General features: G+C 34.2%; 1 protein-coding gene across 1 annotated transcript; it reads right to left on the bottom strand.

Moving 5' to 3' along the window:
• Positions 1–702: 702 nt before the first annotated feature.
• On the bottom strand, positions 703–4,347 carry LOC131644681 (trihelix transcription factor PTL-like). Its single transcript, XM_058915237.1, has 2 exons — positions 3,546–4,347; positions 703–2,419 (listed from the first exon to the last, which is right to left on the bottom strand). The coding sequence occupies exons 1-2, from the start codon at positions 4,058–4,060 to the stop codon at positions 1,354–1,356; spliced, it is 1,581 nt and encodes a 526-aa protein (XP_058771220.1). The 5' UTR covers positions 4,061–4,347; the 3' UTR covers positions 703–1,353.
• Positions 4,348–22,221: the final 17,874 nt, after the last annotated feature.

Below are 22,221 nucleotides of genomic sequence, written 5' to 3' on the forward strand. Positions count from 1 at the left end.
TATATGCACTTGTGTATATACATGTTTAGGGTTAAGTATGAATCTATGTTTAGTTGTTCTTTTGTGTTATAATAATTAATGAAAAAAATAAGTTTTTATTATAGATGAATAAATCCAACCATTTGATCAAGTGAGAAAAAATTAGAATTGATTGTGTGAGGTAATTCAGCGGACATGCGTTAGTTGAGTTAATTGAGTGTAAAATAATACACAATTCAATTCTTTACCGCAATATTTATTTATATTTATACATTTTCATAAACAATTTGATATTTATAAGTCCACAACTTTAAAAAAATATTGTGAAAATTTATTGATTTAATGGTTGAAAAAACTTATGCATTATACAACAATAAATATCTTATTTGTGCAAGTGTAATGTTATTTTGTTGTATAATATACATTTGTTTTTTCAACTTTACAATTTCAATAAATTTTCTAGCACTTTTTAGTTGATTAAAGCTTTCTATGAGAATTTACCATAATTAAGTATGAATCTAATATAAATCTCAAAACAAAATAAAAATGGATTTATGAAATTTTTAATAAAATACCACTTCTCTTCTTCACATTTTATTTAAAAAAAACTAGACCTAATGTATATGAAGACTTAACTTAAACTTCAAATTTATCAGTATATATAGTTTATGTTTAGACTAACATTATATTTTGCAAAATCCCATTATGTTACCTTAATTTTAAATGCTCATTAATTTAGTCTAATAAAAAAAGGAAAATAGTTTGCTTCCTTATACCATCAATACATGTACACAGAAACCAATAACCTGCATGCACTGTACATGTTTAACCCAAACAGCACACAAAAGAAACATGAAGAGAAAGGAGAAAAACAGTAACCAACTGATGTAAACATAATTGAAGAGACAACATACCAAGTCATAATAATAAAAATAATAATAAATAATTATACAATTTTCAATTCCATCTTCATGCATAATAAAAGTATACAAACTCACCTCATTTGGTGTCAACAACATATTCCAATAATCAAGTGAATTTTTCCACTTCTTCTCCATCTCTAAACATCCTCTAAACATCATGAACACATTATTTTTCTCCTAGAATATTCCTCATAAACATATCAAGATTGATCACCTAGTAATCATCAATCTCTATACATAAACCTTGATCAGTTAGCATTATGCATATTGTATACATAATGTCAAAACTTCTATGCCTTTTCTAACTAATCAACCAAACAAACATAGCAAAATTACAATGACACTGTGATTCTGTCAAGCTCCGAAGTTAAGCTTTTGTCAAAATCACGTAACTGATACCTGATATCGTGATTCTGTCAAACTCACTGTCAGTCTCAGTCTGCACATGCGCTCAGTTGTTTTGGTTTGATTTATTGATCTTCAACCCGAAATTCTCCCACAAACTTCCACCCTCGTTAATCAAGAACGGAAAGCAAGCATCACCATTAGCAACATTACCAACGTTAGAATCAGAAGGCGAAGAACCGTGATCAACATTTCTTTGTAGCTTCACAATCTCTTCTCTTTGATGATTAACATCACAATAACCACTACCTTGATTGTACATAGAACATTGCTCATTATTGTTGAAGTAAAAATTCTCCTTTCTCTTCTTGTTTCCTTCTTGTAAAGATAAAGAATCCCTTTGATAGTTATTATCAGTAGTACCTCTCACAGTACTATTCAATATTTCACTCCCATCTTCATTTTGGTTTTCAATGTTGCTTTGATGAATCTCACCCTCAGTTATTACATTTACACCCTTATGATTATGACCTTCAAGCTCAACCTTCATTTCTCTTCCACCTATATTCTTCAAAGCCTCCATTAAAGCAGCATCCCTAGCTTCAATCCAAGCTCTCTCTTTACTCCAAAACCTTTGTTCCTTTTCCACCCTTTTCGCTTCTTGCGTCCTCCACTCCTCCTCTCTCAAAACCCTCTCCTTTTCCTTATCCTCAAGTGTCTTCACAAGTTTACTCAACCACTCCTCTTGCTTATCCACAAGCTTCTTCATTTGTGAGTCAATGAACTCCTTTATCTTCACCTTCCAACTCCTCCTTCCACTACTCTTCCTCTTTCCCTTCTCGTCATCCGACGACGAAGTATCGATCTCAAAGTCAGTCGAGTTAGTAGTGAGACTTAAGCTATGATCATTATTATGAAAACCCTCTTGGTTTGTAGTTGTTTTTGAAGGGTTTTGAAAATTGAAGTTGTTGACAAAATTGGTTTCTGGTTGAGAAGTTTGGTTACTGTTTTCACCATACAAAGCTTCAAGTTGACGAAAGAATCTGTAATTCTTACCATCATGCCTTCCTGCTTTACCTTCTTTTGTCTTCTTGTAATACTTGTATAGATTCTCAAATTTCTCCCTGCACTTTTTTCCATTCCTTTGATATCCATGTTCTTCACACATTATCCTAACCAAATTCATATAAAAAAAAATTAAACAACTACATATTAATAATCAAATGTTTACTATACTATTAAGCACGAACACAGAAACACAACCCTGAGACCAGTCACCGATGCTGACACGGACACACCGATGCTGATACAGACACATATTTTTTTTATAGTTACTATCTAATACTAGTATAGCACAAAATATGAAAATAAAAATGATGACATCATTATGATTGTAGAGGAGAAAAATAGAAATAGAATGTATAGAACCCTAGCTAGAAAGAGTTGAGAAGAGTGTGTGAAGAGAGAGTTAAATTCCTAAACAAGTCTCATCAAGTGATGTGACGATGAGGTATGAAAATTAATAATTTTATGCAAAGCCATGCAGTGACGTTTTGGTGTTCTTTGTTACCTAGTTATGGAAAACATTAACTAAGCATAGGACAAATCAATTCTTATAGAAAGAGAGTAGTTTTTGAAGAAAGAGCTACAGCTATAGCTATATACTAGCTTGCCTCACCTTGATGTCATCTCATACAGATTCAAAGAGTACAGGTGCAAGCAAAAACAAACACACATTGGAATGGTCAATGAATTTTTTTTATTAGATGATGATGATAAAAAGATGAAATTTAATAAAGTGAAACAAAATTTGCACTTAAAAGAGGGGTACAAAGTTTCAATGTGGAAAAATGAGACAGTGGTAGAACCTTACTAATCTTGGTATCTAAACTTAAATGCTTCTCTAACTAAGTACAATAAAAACAACAATGAACAAAATTAATCATTTTTAATATAATGTTTTAACCTTAAGAAAATTGCACATAACATCATTTCATTGTTTTTTTTCTCGAATCCCCAGTGAAGAAATTAAGACCAAGTGCAGTCATGTCATCTTAAATTTAACCAATCCCAATATATACATATATCGAATCTATAATCTAGAACTATCATTTTGTCTTTTTTTTTTCTTTGTTACTAAGAATCAAATAAAAAAAAAACTATCATTTTGAAATGATTAATGTCTTCAAAAAAAATATAAAAAGTTAGAAAGAAAAAAAAGAATCAATATAGCTACAGTATTGTTGCGTTGAGTATGAACAAGATGAAGAAGAAAATGAAGGTTTGTTGTATTTGTACCTAGAAACTTCATCCCATAAGGGACCCTTTTGATTAGCTTCTTTGAATTTAGGGTCAAGACGAGATCTGATCTCAAGAAGAGTGAGAGTTTCTTGTCTGGGCCATCTTCCGGTTGACGCGTCTCCGCCGATACAACCGGTGGTTTCAGGAGTTGAGACACTGGCGGTGGTGGTGGTGGTGGTTGTTGCTGTTGGAGGAGGTTGAACATGATGAGTGGTTATGTTATTGAAGTCTTCAAGAACATTAACACCACGACCCAACATCATCATCTCGAACTGTTGTTGTTGTTGTTGCTGTTGGTCGTTTGGATGTGATGTGGTTAACAACGCAGTCAGATTCCGGTGACCGGTGAAAAACTCATCTGCTGCTGTTGGTATTGGACTGAAATGGGTTGACCTTGTTCCGTTAACTAGTTGTCGTAGATCAGTTGACATGGTGGTGTATTGTTGTGGATGATGGTGGTGATGGTGTTGGGGGTGGTGGTGAGGAGTATGGTTGTTATGGTGGTCTTCCATTTTTCATATGTATATATGAGAAAGAGAAGAGAAAGCTAGGGTATTAAGATGGGATAGAAAAGAAGCAGATGAGAAAAAATAAGTGAGGGAGAGAGTGTGAATAAGCGGCAGAGTCGGATCCTGTCGTGCAGGAAAAAAAGGCTCAAATTTGAAGTTAAGGACAATGGTATGGTCCCATGTCTGAGAACAAGTGTGTAATGAGAGAATGAGACTGTGTGAGTGAGAGAGAGAAGAGAATAGTGGAGAGGAGAGTAGAGAGAGTCTCTCTTTCTCTCTCTGTCTGTTTATAATAATATAATTAAGTGTAGGGTGTATGTGTGTGTAGAGAAATACTTGCATGAATACGAACCTAAACCTATATTTTTAGGAACAACTAATGGAAAGAGAGAGAATATAAATTTTTTAAAATTTTAATTTCGTTTTTAATTGGCATCATGGGGGTGGTTGAGATGAAAGAGGAGAGAGACAATTTTATTTTTAATTTTTAATTAATAAAAAAAATGTGATTGGTTGTGTGTAAATACAGGTGTTGGAGTTGTGTCTATGTAAGTATTTTCCGTGAGTGTATTAGTGAGTGAGAGAGTACTCACATTAGTCTCTCTATTTGGCTTTTTTGAACATTAATATGCTGCTTCCTTCTCTGTCTTTGTGTCCGTACTGTGGGGGTATGAGGTTGGACTTTAGACTAGTGCTTTTTGGAGAGGGAGTGACTTTAGGGTAGACACAACCAAAAGGGCCAAAGCCCTAAGGGTTTTATTATTTATTATTTATAATTTTTTTTTCTTCATCTATAAGCAATTGTTGTAAGTTAATTTATTAAAGGAAATTGTATTTTAGATACACATTTATATGTATCTGGCTTGTATACATCTAGTGTATGCACATCTAGTAACATATACGAACAATTTCTTATCGTCTAAACACTGACAATTTTAGTAACATAAATGAACGATTTCTTATCGTTCAAACACTCTAACGAATTTAATAACTTAAACAAAAGATTGAAAAATAATAGATATTGAATAGCACAAGAGAAAAGACATTACATGATTCGTCTCTCATCTAATATTCGTTTTGAGAAAAAGAAATAGAGAGAATAATGTGATAAATACTATAAATTCGTGATGTGATAAAAAAAGAGTAAAGAGAGGCTCTCACCTAACAAGATTTCAGTCCACGCTCTTACAAAATATGATTCAATTACTCATCATAGTCAATATTCATTATATGAAAAATTAATAAAATGAAACTGTTATATTATCCAAATATTTGTTATTCAAATTTATGCAATTTTAGAGATGAAAAATATTAATGATAGAAAAAAATAAACAACTTTTAAAATAATTTATGAATAGTTATTATAGCCTCCATGTAATATGTCTTTAGATTTGTCTTTTTCTTCTTTGTCAATATTCTTTTGGCATTTAAATCAATATTTTTCATCTACATATTTCTTTTTACATTGACTTAAATTATTTCAAAATCAAAGATTCATTTTATTCTTTAAATATTATCATATCTAGGGTGGTAAAACAGATCTGGTCCATCAGACATATCTACTTTACCCGCACTTTTTTGTAAGACGAGTCAAGATTTTATATTTGTACTCTCTAATATGTCTGTTTTGTCTCGTTTTGCTTTTCTGCGGGCTTTTGCGGGCGCGAGCATTAATATGTAAATTTATAAATTTTATGCTTAAAAGGTTTAATGTTGCCTGTTGGATTAAATAGCATATTCATCCAAGTCTCACATCATATACCTAGAACAAAATATAATTTGAGTAATAATATAAATATAGATAATTAGTTTGAGTTTTCTATACAACAATAAAATATAGTCTTTTTGGGTGTATTGGGAATTTGAGTAGTTGTGTGTCCAGAGAGAGTTTTCTATTTTTCATCTATATTTTTTGTGTACATTGACTTAAATTATTTCAAAATCAAATATTCATTTTATTCTTCAAATATTATCATATTTATGGTGGTAAAACGGACGCAATCCATCAGACATATCCATTTTACCCGCACTTTTTTGTGGAACCAGTCAAGATTTTATATTTGTACTCTCTAATATGTCTGTCTTGTCCTGTTTTATTTTTCTGCGGGCTTTTGCGGACGTGAGCATTAATATGTAAATTTATAAATTTTAGGCTTAAAAGGTTTAATGTCTGGAGTGTCTGTTGGGTTAAATAGTATATTCATCCAAAGAAAATATAATTTGAGTAATAATATAAATATAGATAGTTAGTTTGGGTTTTCTACACAACAAAATATAGTTTTTTTTGGGTGTATTGGGGATTTGAGTAGTTGTGTGTCTAGAGAAAGAGGGTTTTCTATTTATCAGTTGAAAAATAGTTTGTTGAGAGAGTTTGCAATTTTTCCGTTCAAAAATTGTAGTTGAGAGAGAGGGTTTACAATTTTTCCGTTCAAAAATTGCTTGTCTGTAATTTTTCCATCCAAAAATTACAGTTGAGAGAGGGTTTGTAATTTTCCGTTCAAAAGTTAAAATTGAGAGAGGGTTTGCAATTTTCTCCTTATTAATTGCAGTTTGGAGGGTTTGCAATTTTCTCCTTATTAATTGCAGTTTGGAGGGTTTGCAATTTTCTCCTTAAAAATTGCAATTATATGAGAGGGTTTGTAATTTTGTTGTTGTAAAATTAGAAGTTAAATTATAATTTGAGTTTTATTTTTGATTTTTTTGCTTTTTTTCTTCCTTTATGGGTATGTTTTCGCAAGCGTAGAAATTTGTTTTTGGTTATTTTCCCAAAAACTGGTATCAGAGTTAAGGTTCTGCTCTAAAAAATTGCAATTATACGAGAAGCTTTGTAATTTTGTTGTTGTAAAATTAGAAGTTAAATTATAATTTAGTTTTATTTTTTATTTTTTGCTTTTTTTTTCTTCTTTTATGGGTTTGTTTCTGCAAGCGTAGAAATTTGTTTTTTGTTATTTTTCCAACAACTGGTATCAGAGTTAAGGTTCTGATCGAGAAAGGAAGAGTCACAAAAATTTTGATTAAGAAAAAAGGAAGAGTAACAAAAAATTTGATTAAGGAAGGAAGAAGACAAAAATATTGAAGAATGATAATTTTACAAATGTGGCTAAGTTATGATGATCATTTTGAAGATGAAGTTGAAGACAAAGTGAAGATAGGTGAGACATTGGATGAAGGGAGGATTTGTTGGGTTAAATAGTATATTCATCCAAGTCCCACATCGGATAGCGGGAAGAAAATATAATTTGAGTAATAATATAAATATAGATAGTTAGTTTGAGTTTTCTACACAACAACAAAATGTAGTCTTTTGAGTGTATTGGGGATTTGGGTAGTTTATTGTAAAATTAGAAGCTGAATTATAATTTGAGTTTTATTTTTGATTTGTTTGCTTCTTTTCTTCTTTTATGAGTATGCTTCCGCAAGCGTAGAAATTTATTTTTGTTGTTATTTTCCCAACAGTGTTGCCCCGTCCCGCACTCATTTTTAGCGATGCAGAACAAGGTTTAAGGCCCGCACTCTCAACAAAGTCAACCTCGCCCTGCTCTACTCTATTTTTTGCCGACTTTTGCGGGGCGGGTGTAAGCGGGGTGGGCATGCCCATTTGCTGTCCCCAATCATATTACATTTAACTAAAAAAGTATGAAAATAACAAGTGATTCAGCGATAAAAAATGATGGCCAATAAAAATCCAATAATAAAAAAAACCAAACTCTCTCCGCAAAATTTCATCGAATAATATCAAACCACTTGAAAATGAAACATAAAGATTAAAGAATCTTACAATTCCAAGAAAGACTATGAAGAAAAGAATTCAGCTGAAAGAAGGAGTATCAACTAAGGAGGCGATGAACTGGTGAAAAAAATTGAATAAGACATTATGGTAGTTGATGGAGAAACAAAGGTAGATGTTGGAATTGACATAGCCACGCAACCTATTTATAGCTTTAATGTTAATACTATAATGGCGGGTACTGATTATCAGGCTTGCCAGGAAAAAATGAATGTTATAAGTTGGAACTGTCAGAGATTGGGTAACCCGAGTGCAGTTTCTAATTTAAAATACCTCACCCAGAACTATAAACTGTGTGTATTGTTCCTGTATGAGACAATAAGAAATTCTAATAAAATTGAAGAGTTGTGTTATTTGTTGGATTTTGAGTATTGTTTCTCTATTGATCGAGAAGGTCGGGGAAGGGGTATGGCAGTATTTTGGCAGAATTCTATGCAGTGCACTATTCATAATTATTCTCGTAACTACATTGATATTTTAGTACAAAATACTAGTCGTGGAAGTTGGAGACTTATAGGATTTTATGGCCATCCTAAAGGAACTCATAGGAGGACTTCATGGAATTTAATCCGAAATCTCTCAGAAATTTATTATTTACCTTGGTGCATTTTAGGAGAATTCAATGATATCCTGTCATCAGAAGAAAAAAAGGGAGTGTAGAAAGACCCAACTAGTTAATAAGTTGTTTCAGCCAGGCTATTCAAGATGTATGTTTAATGGATGTTACTACGGAAGGGTATCTCGTAACTTGGTTTAAAAGTTTAGGAACAGATCGAGCAGTTGAAGAAAAGTTAAATAGAGACATGTCTAATAGTGATTGGTGTAGTTTGTTCCCGAAAGCCAACGTGAAATGCTTAACAGTTTCTACTTCAGATCACTATCCCATTCTTTTACATTGTGAAGAGAGTTCGAGACACTATAGAACTAAAAAAGGATTCAAATTCGAGAATGCTTGGATAACATAACCAGGTTTTAATGAGTTTGTTATTGAGAAATGGCACGAAAATGAGAATGATTAAATTTTGGATCGATTTGGAAAATATGGTGAGAACATGATGAGATGGAGCAAAGAAAATTTTCTCAAAACTAGGAAGGAAATTGAGAATCTTCGCAAGAAGATTGAACACGTTAGACCCCATGTTGGAGAAAGAAACATTAATTATTTCACTGCTCTCAAAATATGAATTCTCTCTTGCCTTGGAAGCAAAGAGCTAAAGCTCATTGGTACAAGGACGGCGATCTAAATACTCGTTTCTTTCATATTTCATCACCTGTAAAAAAGAAAGTTAACACTATTTCTTCTCTTATGAATGATAATGGGGAAATGAGTACATTGATAGAGGGGATATGTGGGATTGCTCATGATTATTTTACCGAGTTATTTTAGAAAAACCTAGTTTTCGGGATCAAGTCATATGAGTTTTAGGAAAGTAAATTTTGGATGAAGATAATAATACGTTGACTTCACCATTTGTTATAGAGGAGTTCAAAGAAGCCATTTTCTATAAAAAAAAGACAAGAGAACTGGTCCCGAAGGTCTCAAATCGGGTTTTTATCATCAATTTTGGGATATTTGTGGGGCAGAAGTTTTTGGCGCTAGTTGTTCTTGGTTGGAGAATGGTGTATTTCCACCAAGTCTTAATATGACTAAGATCTCACAAATTCCAAAAGGAGACAGGAAAACTTCTATGAAATATTGGAGACCAATTTCTCTTTGCAATATTCTTTAAAAAGTAATAGCCAAAGATTTAGCCAACCTTCTTAAGAAAGTCCTTGACAAGTGCATTTCTGATAATCAATCAACCTTTGTTCTTAGGCGATCTATTCTTAATAATGCAATGTCAACTATTTAGGTGATTCATCACATGAACCAAAAACTAAAGGTAAAATTAGTGATGTGGCTCTTAAGCTTGATATTAGTAAGGCTTATGACATAATCAATTAGGATTATCTCAAGGATGTCCTTGTCACTATGGCATTTAGTCAGAAGTGGATAAAATGGATCATTCTTTATGTGGAAATAGTGGACTACTATGTAGTGATGAATGGTAGTATGGTAGGTTCGATTGTTTTTGGTCATGGATTGAGGCAGGATGATCTATTGCCTCTATATTTATTCATTTTGTATTTAGAAAGTCTTTCATAGCTTATCAAACCAGCAGAAGCTATGGGATATTCATGACATATAAATCTGTAAGAATGCTATGATTGTATCTCATCTCTTCTTTGCTAATCATTGTTTTCTTTTCTTTAGAGCAGCGATTAATGAAACAAATATTCTGAAAATTATTCTTACTACTTGTGAAGAAGCTTCACGTGAAGCCATTAATTTTAAAAAATTAGAAATTTTTTGAAGTAGGAATGTTACTCCTAATGCTAAGAATGGTGTAGGAAATATTTTAGGAGTCTAACAAGTGTTGGGTACAGGAAAGTATCTCGATTTACCCTCTATGATTGGCAGGAGTATAAAAGCTACCTTCAAACACATAAAAGATAGAATTTGGAAGAAAAAATAATAATTCTTGGAGTAGTAGGAGTCTTTCTTAAGCAGGGAGGGAGACGCTTATTAAATCAGTCCTTCAGTTTATTCCGAGTTATGTCACGAGTGTGTTCTTATTTCCATCCTCCTTAAGTGATGAAATTGAGAAAATGTTGAATTCCTTTTAGTGGGATCGTAATCAGACTAAAGGAATTCCTAGATATCTTGGGACCGTTTGTCTATGCCGAAGAATGATGGAGATATGGGATTCAAAAACCCGAGTGCCTTTAACTATGATATGCTTAGTAAACAAGCTTGGAATTTCATAGTTAAACCAGATAACTTGGTCTCCTGTGTTTTAAAGGGCAAGCTATTTCCCTGAGTGGGATTTTCTTGATTCTGTCATCGGGCCCAATCCAAGTTATGTGTGGAGAAGTATTTAGAGCTTTATGTTTGTGGTTTAGAGCAGGTATAAGTCGAGTGTTGGATCGGGAGAAAACATTTTAGTTTGGGCTCAAAATTGGTTACATGATAACACTTTGTTGAATAATCCTTGGCCACATAATTCGACAGTGGATAATCTTACAGTTTATCACCTGTTTAATCGTGATACCAAGCATTGGAACACAAACTTGAATTATACTCTCACCGGGGAGGCTGAAGCGACAAAGATTCTTAACACTCCACTCTTTGAAGCGGTTCGTGAGTGATCAGTGCATTTTGATGCACAATCTTCTATGTTTGTACTTAGGCATTTCCATAATTTGTTTTTCTTATTTTTCACTTTTATTGTGTTTTCATATTTTAGTTTATTTTTCCCTTAATTTGATTATCGTATTTTATTTTTAGCATTTCGAGCTTTCAATAAAAAATTCATAACTGGAGCTACAGGAATCAGATCGACGTGTTCTAATATTTGTCGAAAAGCTGAGAGAAAGAGCTACAACTTTCACGTTGGAGTCAAAGGGTAATTCAGAGTGCATAATTCCCAGAAATTCGTGAAGTTTCTGACTTTAGAAATCTTTAGTTTCTGGTCGATTTTGGGCCGGGTTTTCTATGTTTTTCAACCCATTTGGGTTATGAACTGAATTCCTTGTTTCACTTTTACCTAGTAGTCACGCTACTGTTAATCATGTTCTTTTTATTATTCATGAAATATTTCTGAAGCTTTGTACATTTGTAATGGAGATCTAATCCCAAGGCAAAATTTGTTGATTACAGGTTCCATCATACTTTAAGGTTATAATAATTTTAATCAAGTTTCTATTCTGTTCAATTATATTCTATGATTCTTGTTTTCTTAATTTGATTTTCATAGAGTATATTGATTTAATTCGATTGTTGTATGATCCTTAACTATAATCACATTAGCGTTTGCTTAATTTGTTATCGTGTTTGATTAGTTCGCGTTTGCTTAATCTGCGAGGGCTTAAATCCGTTTGCTTAATTCGGATAATAGGAACTTACATCACATAAAACTTGTTGCGCTTATCAGTGAGTTTTGTAATCGAATAAGAATAGATTAGGAGATTAAATTTATAATAATTAATGATAAGTCGGAACTAAAATCAATAGATTAGTCGTTTTAGTTTATTTGATAATCACTTATTTTCTTTGCTTTCTTAAACAAAACAAACCCCCCATAATCGATTCAGTTGGTTAATAATAATCTAGGAGTCCTTAAGATACGATACTCAAGTTGTCATTACTGTAAACTATATTTTCTAAATCACTCGTTTTGATTCGCGCGACAACGAATTAGTGAGGATAAGCTAATTTGGAGGTTTGAAAAGAAAAAAAGTTCTTAGTCCGTAGTGCTTATCACTATTGTATTAAATATTCTATTGGTACCTCACATCTTAGGATTAGTGAAAGGTGGGAGCTTATTTGGAAAATCAAGGCCCCTCCAAGAATTAAAAATTTCCTTTTGCGATTGTGTAAGAATTATGTGCCCATCAGATTGCGCTTAAGAGATAAAGGCGTCCAATGTCCTTCTTTCTGTGGTATTTGTAACAAAAATGTGGAAGATGTTAATCACTTATTTCTACATTGTCCAAAGAGTATTGAGTGCTGGGAAAAAGTGGGTTTGTGGTCCATGTTGCAGCAGCTGATGAATGTTAATTCCTTATTTGCTTTAATAACATTTTCTTTTTTACAGGTTGTAAAACATGATCAACAAGCAGTGTTCGCTACCATTTTATGGAGTATCTGGAAATGTAGAAATAATCAAATCTGGAACCAGATAGAAGATTCCTCGAATACTATTTGTAGTTGAGCTACTCATTTGTTAACATGATGGAGGAATGCTCAAAATTTTTTATCAAGCAATAACAATCAGTCTCTAAGGCTTTCAAAAGTCAAGTGGAGTAAACCTTCAACTGGCCGTCTCAAATTCAACATCGACGCATCCTTTACTGATAATAAAGTAGGTATAGGAGCTTGAATTTGAGATGATGAGGGTCAGTTTATTGTAGCTCAGACTGAGTGGTTCTCCTCTATTATAGATGTATATGTAGGGGAAGCCTTAACTTACTTACATCCATTAAATGGGTTCATGAGCTTGGGTTCGATTCAGTAGATTTTGAGCTAGATGCTAAAAGCGTTATGGATAATGTGATAAATCAACAACCAAATGACTCTAATTTGGGAGTTATTACACTCGAATGCAATCCTTTATTAGCACTTTACTTTAGGAACTCTCATGTTAAGTTCGTTAAGCGGCAAGCTAATGAGGTTGCTCGTACTTTGGTACGGGTGGCTTTATCTCTTGCTAATTTTCACAATTTTATCGATGTACCGACATGTATTCAAAATATTATCAGTAATGAAATGATTTAAGTTTTTTTGCATAAAAAAACTAATTGATATCATTTTATTACATTAATATCCAAAAAACAATTGAGATATATGCACTACTACAATTAATAAATTTTATGACAAATCTTTCACCTCACCCAATGTACAGTCGAGGTGTAAACTAAAGGCGTGCCATATTTTATTTTATTTTATTTTAAAATACAACCTATTCCCTCGATTGAGCTGGAAACTGAGAGAAAAAGTATTTAGGGGACACACCTTTGAATCCCAACAACAGCATTTTAATACTTTTTTTTGCTTATGACCTATTACCTCGATTGAGCTGACAACCAATAGGAAAACTATTTTATTATTTATTTTTTATTTATGACATATTACTTCGATTGAGCTAACAACTGAGAGAAAAGCTTTTATCCAATATGACGAGAAAAATTAAGTAATGATTCTTTGCCATCCATTTATATAGTAACAACGTCAATATATTTACAACTCATCAATCACAAGAAACATCAGTGATTCGTGTGAAACCACCACTAACCAATCAGAATGTGAATTCCTTAACAATCCATCTTGGATGCAAAGTGCTAAAATGCAAACTTAACATAATGAAAATAATGATAATGAAAATAACATAATGAACTACAAAAACATTATTTAGGATTGATTGCTAGAGCAGGAAAAAGTTTTAAGGTTGGTTCCTTAATGTTATCTCTTCTCTTATAATTTTTTGTTAAAAAAGTTAAATGTTAGTCAGGAAAATATGGATGTAACATAGCAATGTTAGTTTTTTTATGTTGTTGAGATTAAAATTTAACGATTCTATTGATTTTGTTTATTTTATTATTGCTCTTGTTTTTGAAATTTAATGTTTAAAGATTTTATGGATCTTGTTGTTGTTGTTGAGATATAAATTTCAATGATTCTATATATATATATATTTCTTCTTCTTCTTCTTCTTCTTCTTCTTCTTCTTCTTATTTTTGTTGTTGATGATGATGAGGAGGAGGAGGAGGAGGATTCAAAATTTGTCAACAAATTTGATGCTTTGTAGATTGAAACAAAAAAAAGGTTAAAACAAAAATTATGCAAACAAAATATTTTACCTCAGGTATTATTTCTAACCGAAGTAAAAAGTAACATGGTTTTAAAAATCCAAAAAATGTTAATGTTGTGGATCGAACCATGACAAGTACAATTTTTCCCTCGGTGGAACTTTAATCGAGGGAAAAAGTGGCAAGTTTTCATAACGCTCTTCGTTACCTCGCCTAAGAAACCGAGGTGAAATAGGTTTTTTATTGTAGTGGTGGACATATGGAAACTTTAAGAAGATGGTGTGAGTCTAATACTACTAAGAGAATGGGGTTTTTCTTGCAATCCAGGATACTATGGAATAATTGCAAAGTTTACAAAAAGAATTTACAAACGAGGGGTAGGGAAACTAAAGAGAGTTAGGAAAAACAATTCAAAATGTTAATGAGAGGATCATCAACCCTTATGTCTAGAAATTTAATATAACCCATTTCTTAAGAATTTCAAACCACCCACTTGAAAAACTTAGATAGAAAATGAGACCCACAAGAACACCTGATAATTTATAATAATCCCGACCACACTTCAAAACACTAAGAAGCTGTTGTGAGGCCAACATTCTCTTGAGAAAAATAAGTTTCTTCTCATATTGAAAACCTCCATTGATGAATTATATAGCAACAAATTGCAACCGTAAGTTCAAGAAATTCAACAAGAAAGAATTAAGGAAGATAATTCATAAGAAGAATTAGAAGATTTTCAACCCTTATATCTAGAAACTTTGGTCGCCATTTCTTATAAAGTTTTAAACCACATATGGAGAAATTTGATAGAAATGAGACCCATAAGAAAACTTGGCATTTTCAAAACTTAATTGGCCATTATAGGCGCCAACAAATTTCTCAAGTGTGAGCTCTATCAATACCCACTAAAATATGTTGTATTTTGTTGGTACTAGAACCTGCCTCTCCATTCAGTCAATGGATACACAAACTTTTCTAGGAAACTAATATAGTAGTTTCCAACAACCAAACATCAAATAGCTTCAAAGATGGGTCTCTTCAATGTTCTCCAGCGGCCATTATGAAACTTTTAAAAAATTCCTAGATTATTTCAATGAAGCCGCCATACGAATTATAAATCAAATCAAAGATGTTTCTAGGAGAATTTTAAACTGTTAATTCTCTAGTTGGCATTATATTTGGTAAAACTAACTTATGAGAACATGTTGAACAATATGTTCTACTCACTTCAACTGAAGAAGACATGTCAAGAAATATGTTCTTTGTAGAATCCATTCGACATTGTGTCTGTTAAGTAAAAATTGGATCTGTTGAAGTCTGTTTTATTTACAGGTGCCAAATATTTTGGAATACTATGCAATCCTATGTGACGTTTGATTTAGGGATAAGAGATTGTCTCTATTTTCAAGATATTTGATTGGTTTCTAAATATAGAGGATATTTAGGAAAATATTGATTGAAGCCCTATCTTCATGAGAAGATTGTGGAGTATTTTATAGAGTGCCGTGCTGCGATTTGATGCCCAAGTCCAGTCCGAAAGATTGTCTTAAATAGCAAGCAACAAACCTAGTTATCGTGTGGAACTTACATTTTAGTTTGTGTTAGAGTTTATGCAGTCTTGTGTATTGTGAGCCTCTCTAATATCATATTGATAGAAGTGTGGAGTGTTTCATTGAGATGTAAGTTCAGTGTTCGTTCATATTCTTTTAAGCATTTAGTGACTGTGTCTTGGAAGTGTGTCTTCTAAAGTTTGTAATTTTTTATCAAGGTTGTGATTGAGGGGGATTGAGAAGGGCCTCATACCTAGGTAAGTATTAGGTATAAGTATAGCACAGATATTGATTATGCGAGAAGGTAGTAAATCTAAGGTTATTTACGTGTGAATCGAAGGTTGTTTGCATAGTACTTCAAACTAATACTATCATATTGGACTTATTCCTAGCTTGGTAGCCCCCATAGTAGGTATTGTTTATACCCAAATGGGGTGAACAGTTACTTGTGTTCTTTAAGTTTTTGCACTGCACTTTTATATACCTTGTCATTTTGTGCTGTTTAGAGATCATTGTCTCGACATCTCTTAGGACATCTGAGATCTAAACACCAGAACTTCAATTGGTATCAGAGCAAGCATCCTTCTCTGACTCTGGGTTAGATTTAGGGAAGTTACTTTCTGTACAATGGACAAGGAAGGAGGATGATTTGTGAATAGACCACATATTCTTGATGGAACCAACTATGACTGTTGAAAAGCTTGTAGGGTGGCTCTTATTAAGTCCATGGATGAAAAAGACTGGAGAGCGGTTGTCAAAGGTTGAAGTCCTCCTTTGATTAAAGATAGAGATGCTAATTTTACTGACTAAACAAAGGAGGAGGAGGAGAACTGGGATGATGAAGATGATAAAGATGCTTTGAGAAACTCCAAAGCATTGAATGCCCTATTCCATGGAATGGACAAGAACATCTTCTGATTGATAAGTGGCTGTACTATTGCCAAATATGCTTGGGAAATCTTGAAGATTGCTCATGAAGGAATCTCTAAGGTAAATATGTTAAGACTTCAACTTCTTACCACTAAGTTCGAGAACATAAGAATGAAAGAAGACGAGAGTATTCATAACTTTCACATGAATATTGTTGAAATTGCCAATGCCTTTGGTGCACTTGGAGAGAAGATGTCTGATGCCAAACTAGTCAGAAAAATTCTTAGATCTCTTCCTAAAAGGTTTGACATGAAGGTCATTTCTATTGAAGAAACCCAAGATATAAAAAACATGAAACTTGATAAACTTATGTCTCTTCAGACCTTTGAACAAGGGTTTGGTGAAAATTCTGAAAAGAAGAAGAGTGTTGCATTTGTGTCCAATACTTAAAGGATGGGCTGGAAGTTGAGACCTAATGTCAAGAACAAGTCTCTCGACATCGGCAAAAATTAGAATGCTGAAAAGCAAGTCTACCAAGAAAAAGGAGTCCAGTGTCATGAGTGTGAAGGGTATGAACAAATAAGAGCTGAGTGTTCTACTTATCTCAAAAGGCAGAAGAGGAGTCTTGCACTCTCATGGTCAGAAGATGATACTGAAAGTGACACTGACACTACTAAACAAGTCACTTCTTTAACTGGAGTCTATGAGGAAGAATCTGATGGTGAAGAGCTTACTTTCGGGGAGCTTGCCACTTCCTACATGGAGTTATGCCTCAAAAGTGAGAAGGTATGTCAACAACTAGAGGATCAGAAGAAAGATGATATCGCACAACTTCTGGAGGAGAAGGTGAATCACTTGTATATAATTTTTGAACTGAAGAGTGAAGTTGCGTTACGTAACTCCCAATTGGAAAATATGACTAAATCTATTAGAATGCTTAATTGTAGCTCTAATGTCCTGGAAGAAATTCTTCTAACTGGGTAGAATGCTGGAAATGTGACAGGTGTTGGGTATCATAATTAAGGAAAAGGTCAAAGCATAATGACTAAAATAAAGTTTGTCCAAGCTAAAGGAAAACTGAAGATGTCAGATCAGATGCTCCAACATTATCAACGATATCAAAAAAAGCCCTTAAAAAAAGGGAATCAAAGATGGAGATTGTTAGTTACCAATTTGTGTAAATATCTTAGGTAATTTTTGGTAACTTTCAAGTCTTTTTGTGGTTAATAGTAGTATTTTATTATCATTTGGTATATATTTATTCTTATATTTATATTTGAATAGTTCTTATCTTTGCAATCTTTGTTGGATTTTGTAGTTTTTTTTTAGATAATTGGAAGCTTGGACCATGGAAAAAGGACTTTGAAGATGTTCCAAGACCAAAGCCAAAGATTGCTGAAAAGAGGTAGCGCGCTAAGCCAGGTTGAGCCCGCTAAGCGCGGTTTTTAAGAAAAGAAGGAAGTTCTGGCAGAGAGTTCCGCGCTAAGCGAGGTCTGGAGCCCGCTTAGCGCGGTTGGGCGGTTTAAGCAATTTTTGATGGCGCGCTTAGCGGGCTACACCGCTCTAAGCGCGGCCTGCGAAACTTTGTTTATTTGATTAGGGGCCAAATCACTTGGAGAGATATGTAGAGATATTTTAGAGAGAAACAAGAGCATAATACACTGTAGCAAACATAGAGTTGAAGATTGGAAGCCTTGATCGTCGATTAATCGCCTTTGATGCTTGTTGATCTTCATCCTTTCCTTCTTGTGCAAGCTACCATTCTCATGGATAGCTAAACCCCTTTTGTATCAAGATAAGATGTAATCTTCCTAGCCTTTTGTATGTTTTTCTTGTGAATATATGTGTATGAACAAGTGATGATCAATATAGATGGTTTAGTTTGTTTATTAAAGCTTTTTCTTTGGTATAAATGTTTGAGACATCAATGTTTGTATCTAGACCTAACTCATCATCTTTCAAACTATAAGTTGCAGACATGGATTTAGAGTTTGATGTTTACTAAGTATCGGTTTTAAAACGTTATTTGTATTGTTTAAACGGTGGAGAAATCGTCGGCTAAACAATACGGTAAATCTAGCTATATCGTTGCGGACACGGACGATATGGGTGTCGGTACGTAATTATATTGATCGTTAGCAAGTTCATAAGCATATATTTATAAGGAAACATACAAACTTAGGTCGATGAAATCGAATCTTGATGCATTTTCTTTAACTTAAAACCTTCATTAATTTACTCCTTGCTACTAAAGTGATTGAATGACCTTTTGCAAACCTAAAACTAAAGTAACATTAACTCAAGACAAAATAGGCTATAGAACGGCGGTGATATCGCAATAATCCCTGTGGATACGATATAAACGAAAAGTACACCACAATACTCTTTCAACAAAATGGCGCCGTTGCCGGGGATTGTTGTTTAGATATTGCAAGCATTGCAATAGTTTGTTTTGTATTGAGTCTTATAATTAATATCTTGTTTCTAAATTTTTTTTCCTTGTGTTTGTTAATTTGCTTGGTTAGTTTTTCAGATTACAGTTTATGCGAGGACGTATACCTGCAGATCAACTCCTTTTTGATCCTGAGATTGAGAGGACTGCTCGTAGAGAGAATAGCAAAACTCGTAGGAGGAGACGACTAGCTAGGGAAAGAAGACAACAACAAGAAGCATCTTCTTCTTCAACGCCGGTTGAAAACTTGGTTGAGGAAGAAATGGCTGCGGATCCTCCACCTCGAGGGCCATGTGTTAACAGCCCTCGTCTCAATGCGCAATTTGCTCGTGATCAGGCCAATGGAAGAAACTCCGAAATGAAGACGGGGTTATTTCAATTATTATACCAAAATCCGTTCACAGGGGCAGATCACGAGGATCCATTTACTCATCTAACAAAGTTCTATGAAATCGCCGGAACAATTGGTGCTCCAGAAGACCAAGAAGAACAGGTGTTCAGGAGACTCTTTCCTCATTCCTTAATTGGAAAATCTAAGGAATGGTACCTTGATCAACCAAATAATGTCATGACAAATTGGAACGAGTTAGAAGAGAAGTTCTTGGATCGGTTCTTTCCTCACAATAGGTTCATGGAAGCGAAAACTTCTATTGCGGTGTTCTCTCAAGGTTCGAATGAATCTCTCAATGAAGCATGGGAGAGGTTCAAGTCCATGGTTAGAAAATGCAAAGGTCATGGGTTTGATGAATTGTCTCAAATCCATATCTTTAGGAATGGACTCCAACCTCAACCAAAAACTCTTTTAGATGCTACCGCGGGTGGTTCGTTGATGTCAAAAATAGCTGCTGAAGCGATTGCTATCATTGATAGGATGGATTTGAATGATCATCAAGGGCAACACAACCGTAGTGCATCGCAAAGAAAACCAGGAGTTCTTGAATTGAATACTAGTGAAGCAATACTTGCTCAAAACAAGTTATTGACACAACAAGTAGAATTGCTCACTCAACAAATGTCAAAACTCCCTCAACAAATCAAAGAGATAAATGGGAGCCCTTCTAAAAATCAACATGTGATGTGTTGTGAATTGTGTAGGGGTGACCATCAAACTGGTTTTTGTCCTCCACCGGGTGAAGAGGTGAATTATGTGTCTAATCCTAATCAAGGATATGGTGGGAGACAACAACAACAACCTTACAACAATAACCAAGGTTACCAACAAAGAGGTAATCAAGGTTATCAACAAGGATGGAGGCCGGATGCGGGTCCATCGAATCGTCAAAATCCTTATCAAGGTGGTTACAATCAACAACCTCAACAAACAAAGCTTTCAATCGAGGACACTCTTAGCCAATTCATGCAATTGCAAATTGCAAGCCAAAAGAGTACGGATGCCGCAATAAAGAACCTTGAAACTCAAGTCGGGCAATTGTCAAAGCAACTTGCCGATCAAAACAAAGGTCCTTTTCCGGCTACTACACAAGAAAATCCTCGTGAGCATTGTAAGTCAATTCTAACTCGTAGCGGTAGAAATATTGATATGGGTGTAGGAGAGATAGTTGAGGAGGAAATTGTTGAGAGTGAAAAAGATAGGGTGATTGAAGTAGAAAAAAATGTTGAGGGTGATTTAGTTGAAAATGAGAAAGAGAAAGAATTAGTGGAAAAAGAAACTCTTGAGAAAGTTGTAGAAAAAGAGAGAAAAAAATTGAGTGTGAGTGAGAAGGGAAAGAAGAAGGTGGATGATTCTATACAAGTGAAGAAATTACCTTACCCTCCCGGTCCGTCAAAGAAAGAAGATGCAAAGCACTATGCTCGGTTCTTGGACATCTTTAGCAAGTTGCAAATCAATGTTCCTTTTTCCGAGGCATTAGAGCAAATGCTGATGTATGCAAAATTCATCAAAGACATCATCACTAAGAAGAGAAGATTCTTGGATCCGGAGGTAGTAACGGTGAGCTCTTGTTGTAATGCGTTAATTCAACGCACTACTCCGATAAAATCAAATGATCCTGGGCGGGTAACCTTACCGGTGTCTATTGGAAATGTTCACATAGGCAAAGGTTTGGTAGATACCGGTTCTAGCATTAATTTGATCCCATTGTCTATGGTGAGAAGATTAGGAATCAACGATTTGAAGCCGACAAGAATGACGTTATCATTAGCGGATAAATCCACGGCTCATCCTCATGGAGTTGCGGAAGACTTGCTTGTCAAGGTTGACAAATTTTGGTATCCTGTTGATTTTATTGTCATAGACATGGAAGAAGATCCTGAGATTCCATTGATCTTAGGAAGGCCTTTTATGAAGACGGCCCGAATGATGATAGATATTGATGATGGCTTAATGAAATTAAGGTATCAAGATGAAGAATTATGTCTTGATCTCTTTGAAGCCATCAAGCATCTGAGTGATGATGATGATTGTTTTAGAATCGATGCTACCGAAAGGGCTATTATGAAAGTGGAGAATCAAATGCACTTGTCGAATCCTCTTGAGAAGACTTTAATGGAAGCTCTTGAAGTTCTCACCAAAGATCAAGAGAAAGAAATTGAAGATTGCTTGAGAAATTTAGAGGCTTGTGATGAGATGAATCCATTTGAAACTCAAATTGAAGAGTTGAAGGATGAACCTAAAGTTGAAGAGCAAAAGGTGGAGTTGAATGTGTTACCGTCTCACTTGAAATACGTATTTCTCGGTGACAATTCTACTAAGCCGGTTATCATTAATAACGGTTTGTCTAGCAAGGAAGAGCATCGATTGAAGGAAGTGTTGACAAAGAATCAGGAAGCAATAGGATGGGTTTTATCCGACTTGAAGGGTATTAGTCCGGCCTATTGTATGCATAAGATTATGTTAGAAGATGATTTTCGGCCCGTGGCACAACCTCAAAGGCGATTGAATCCAACCATGAAAGAAGTGGTTAGAAAAGAGGTTGTGAAGTTATTAGAGGCGGGGATGATTTATCCCATCTCCGATAGCGAATGGGTGAGCCCGGTGCATGTGGTTCCTAAGAAGGGTGGATTGACGGTTGTGAGAAATGAGAAGAACGAGTTGATTCCTTCGAGAGCGGTGACCGGGTGGCGTATGTGTATTGATTATAGGAGGTTGAACCAAGCAACAAGAAAAGATCATTTTCCATTACCTTTTATGGATCAA

The sequence above is a fragment of the Vicia villosa genome, linkage group LG1, assembly GCF_029867415.1.
Source record: "Vicia villosa cultivar HV-30 ecotype Madison, WI linkage group LG1, Vvil1.0, whole genome shotgun sequence".
Taxonomy (NCBI): Eukaryota; Viridiplantae; Streptophyta; class Magnoliopsida; order Fabales; family Fabaceae; genus Vicia; species Vicia villosa.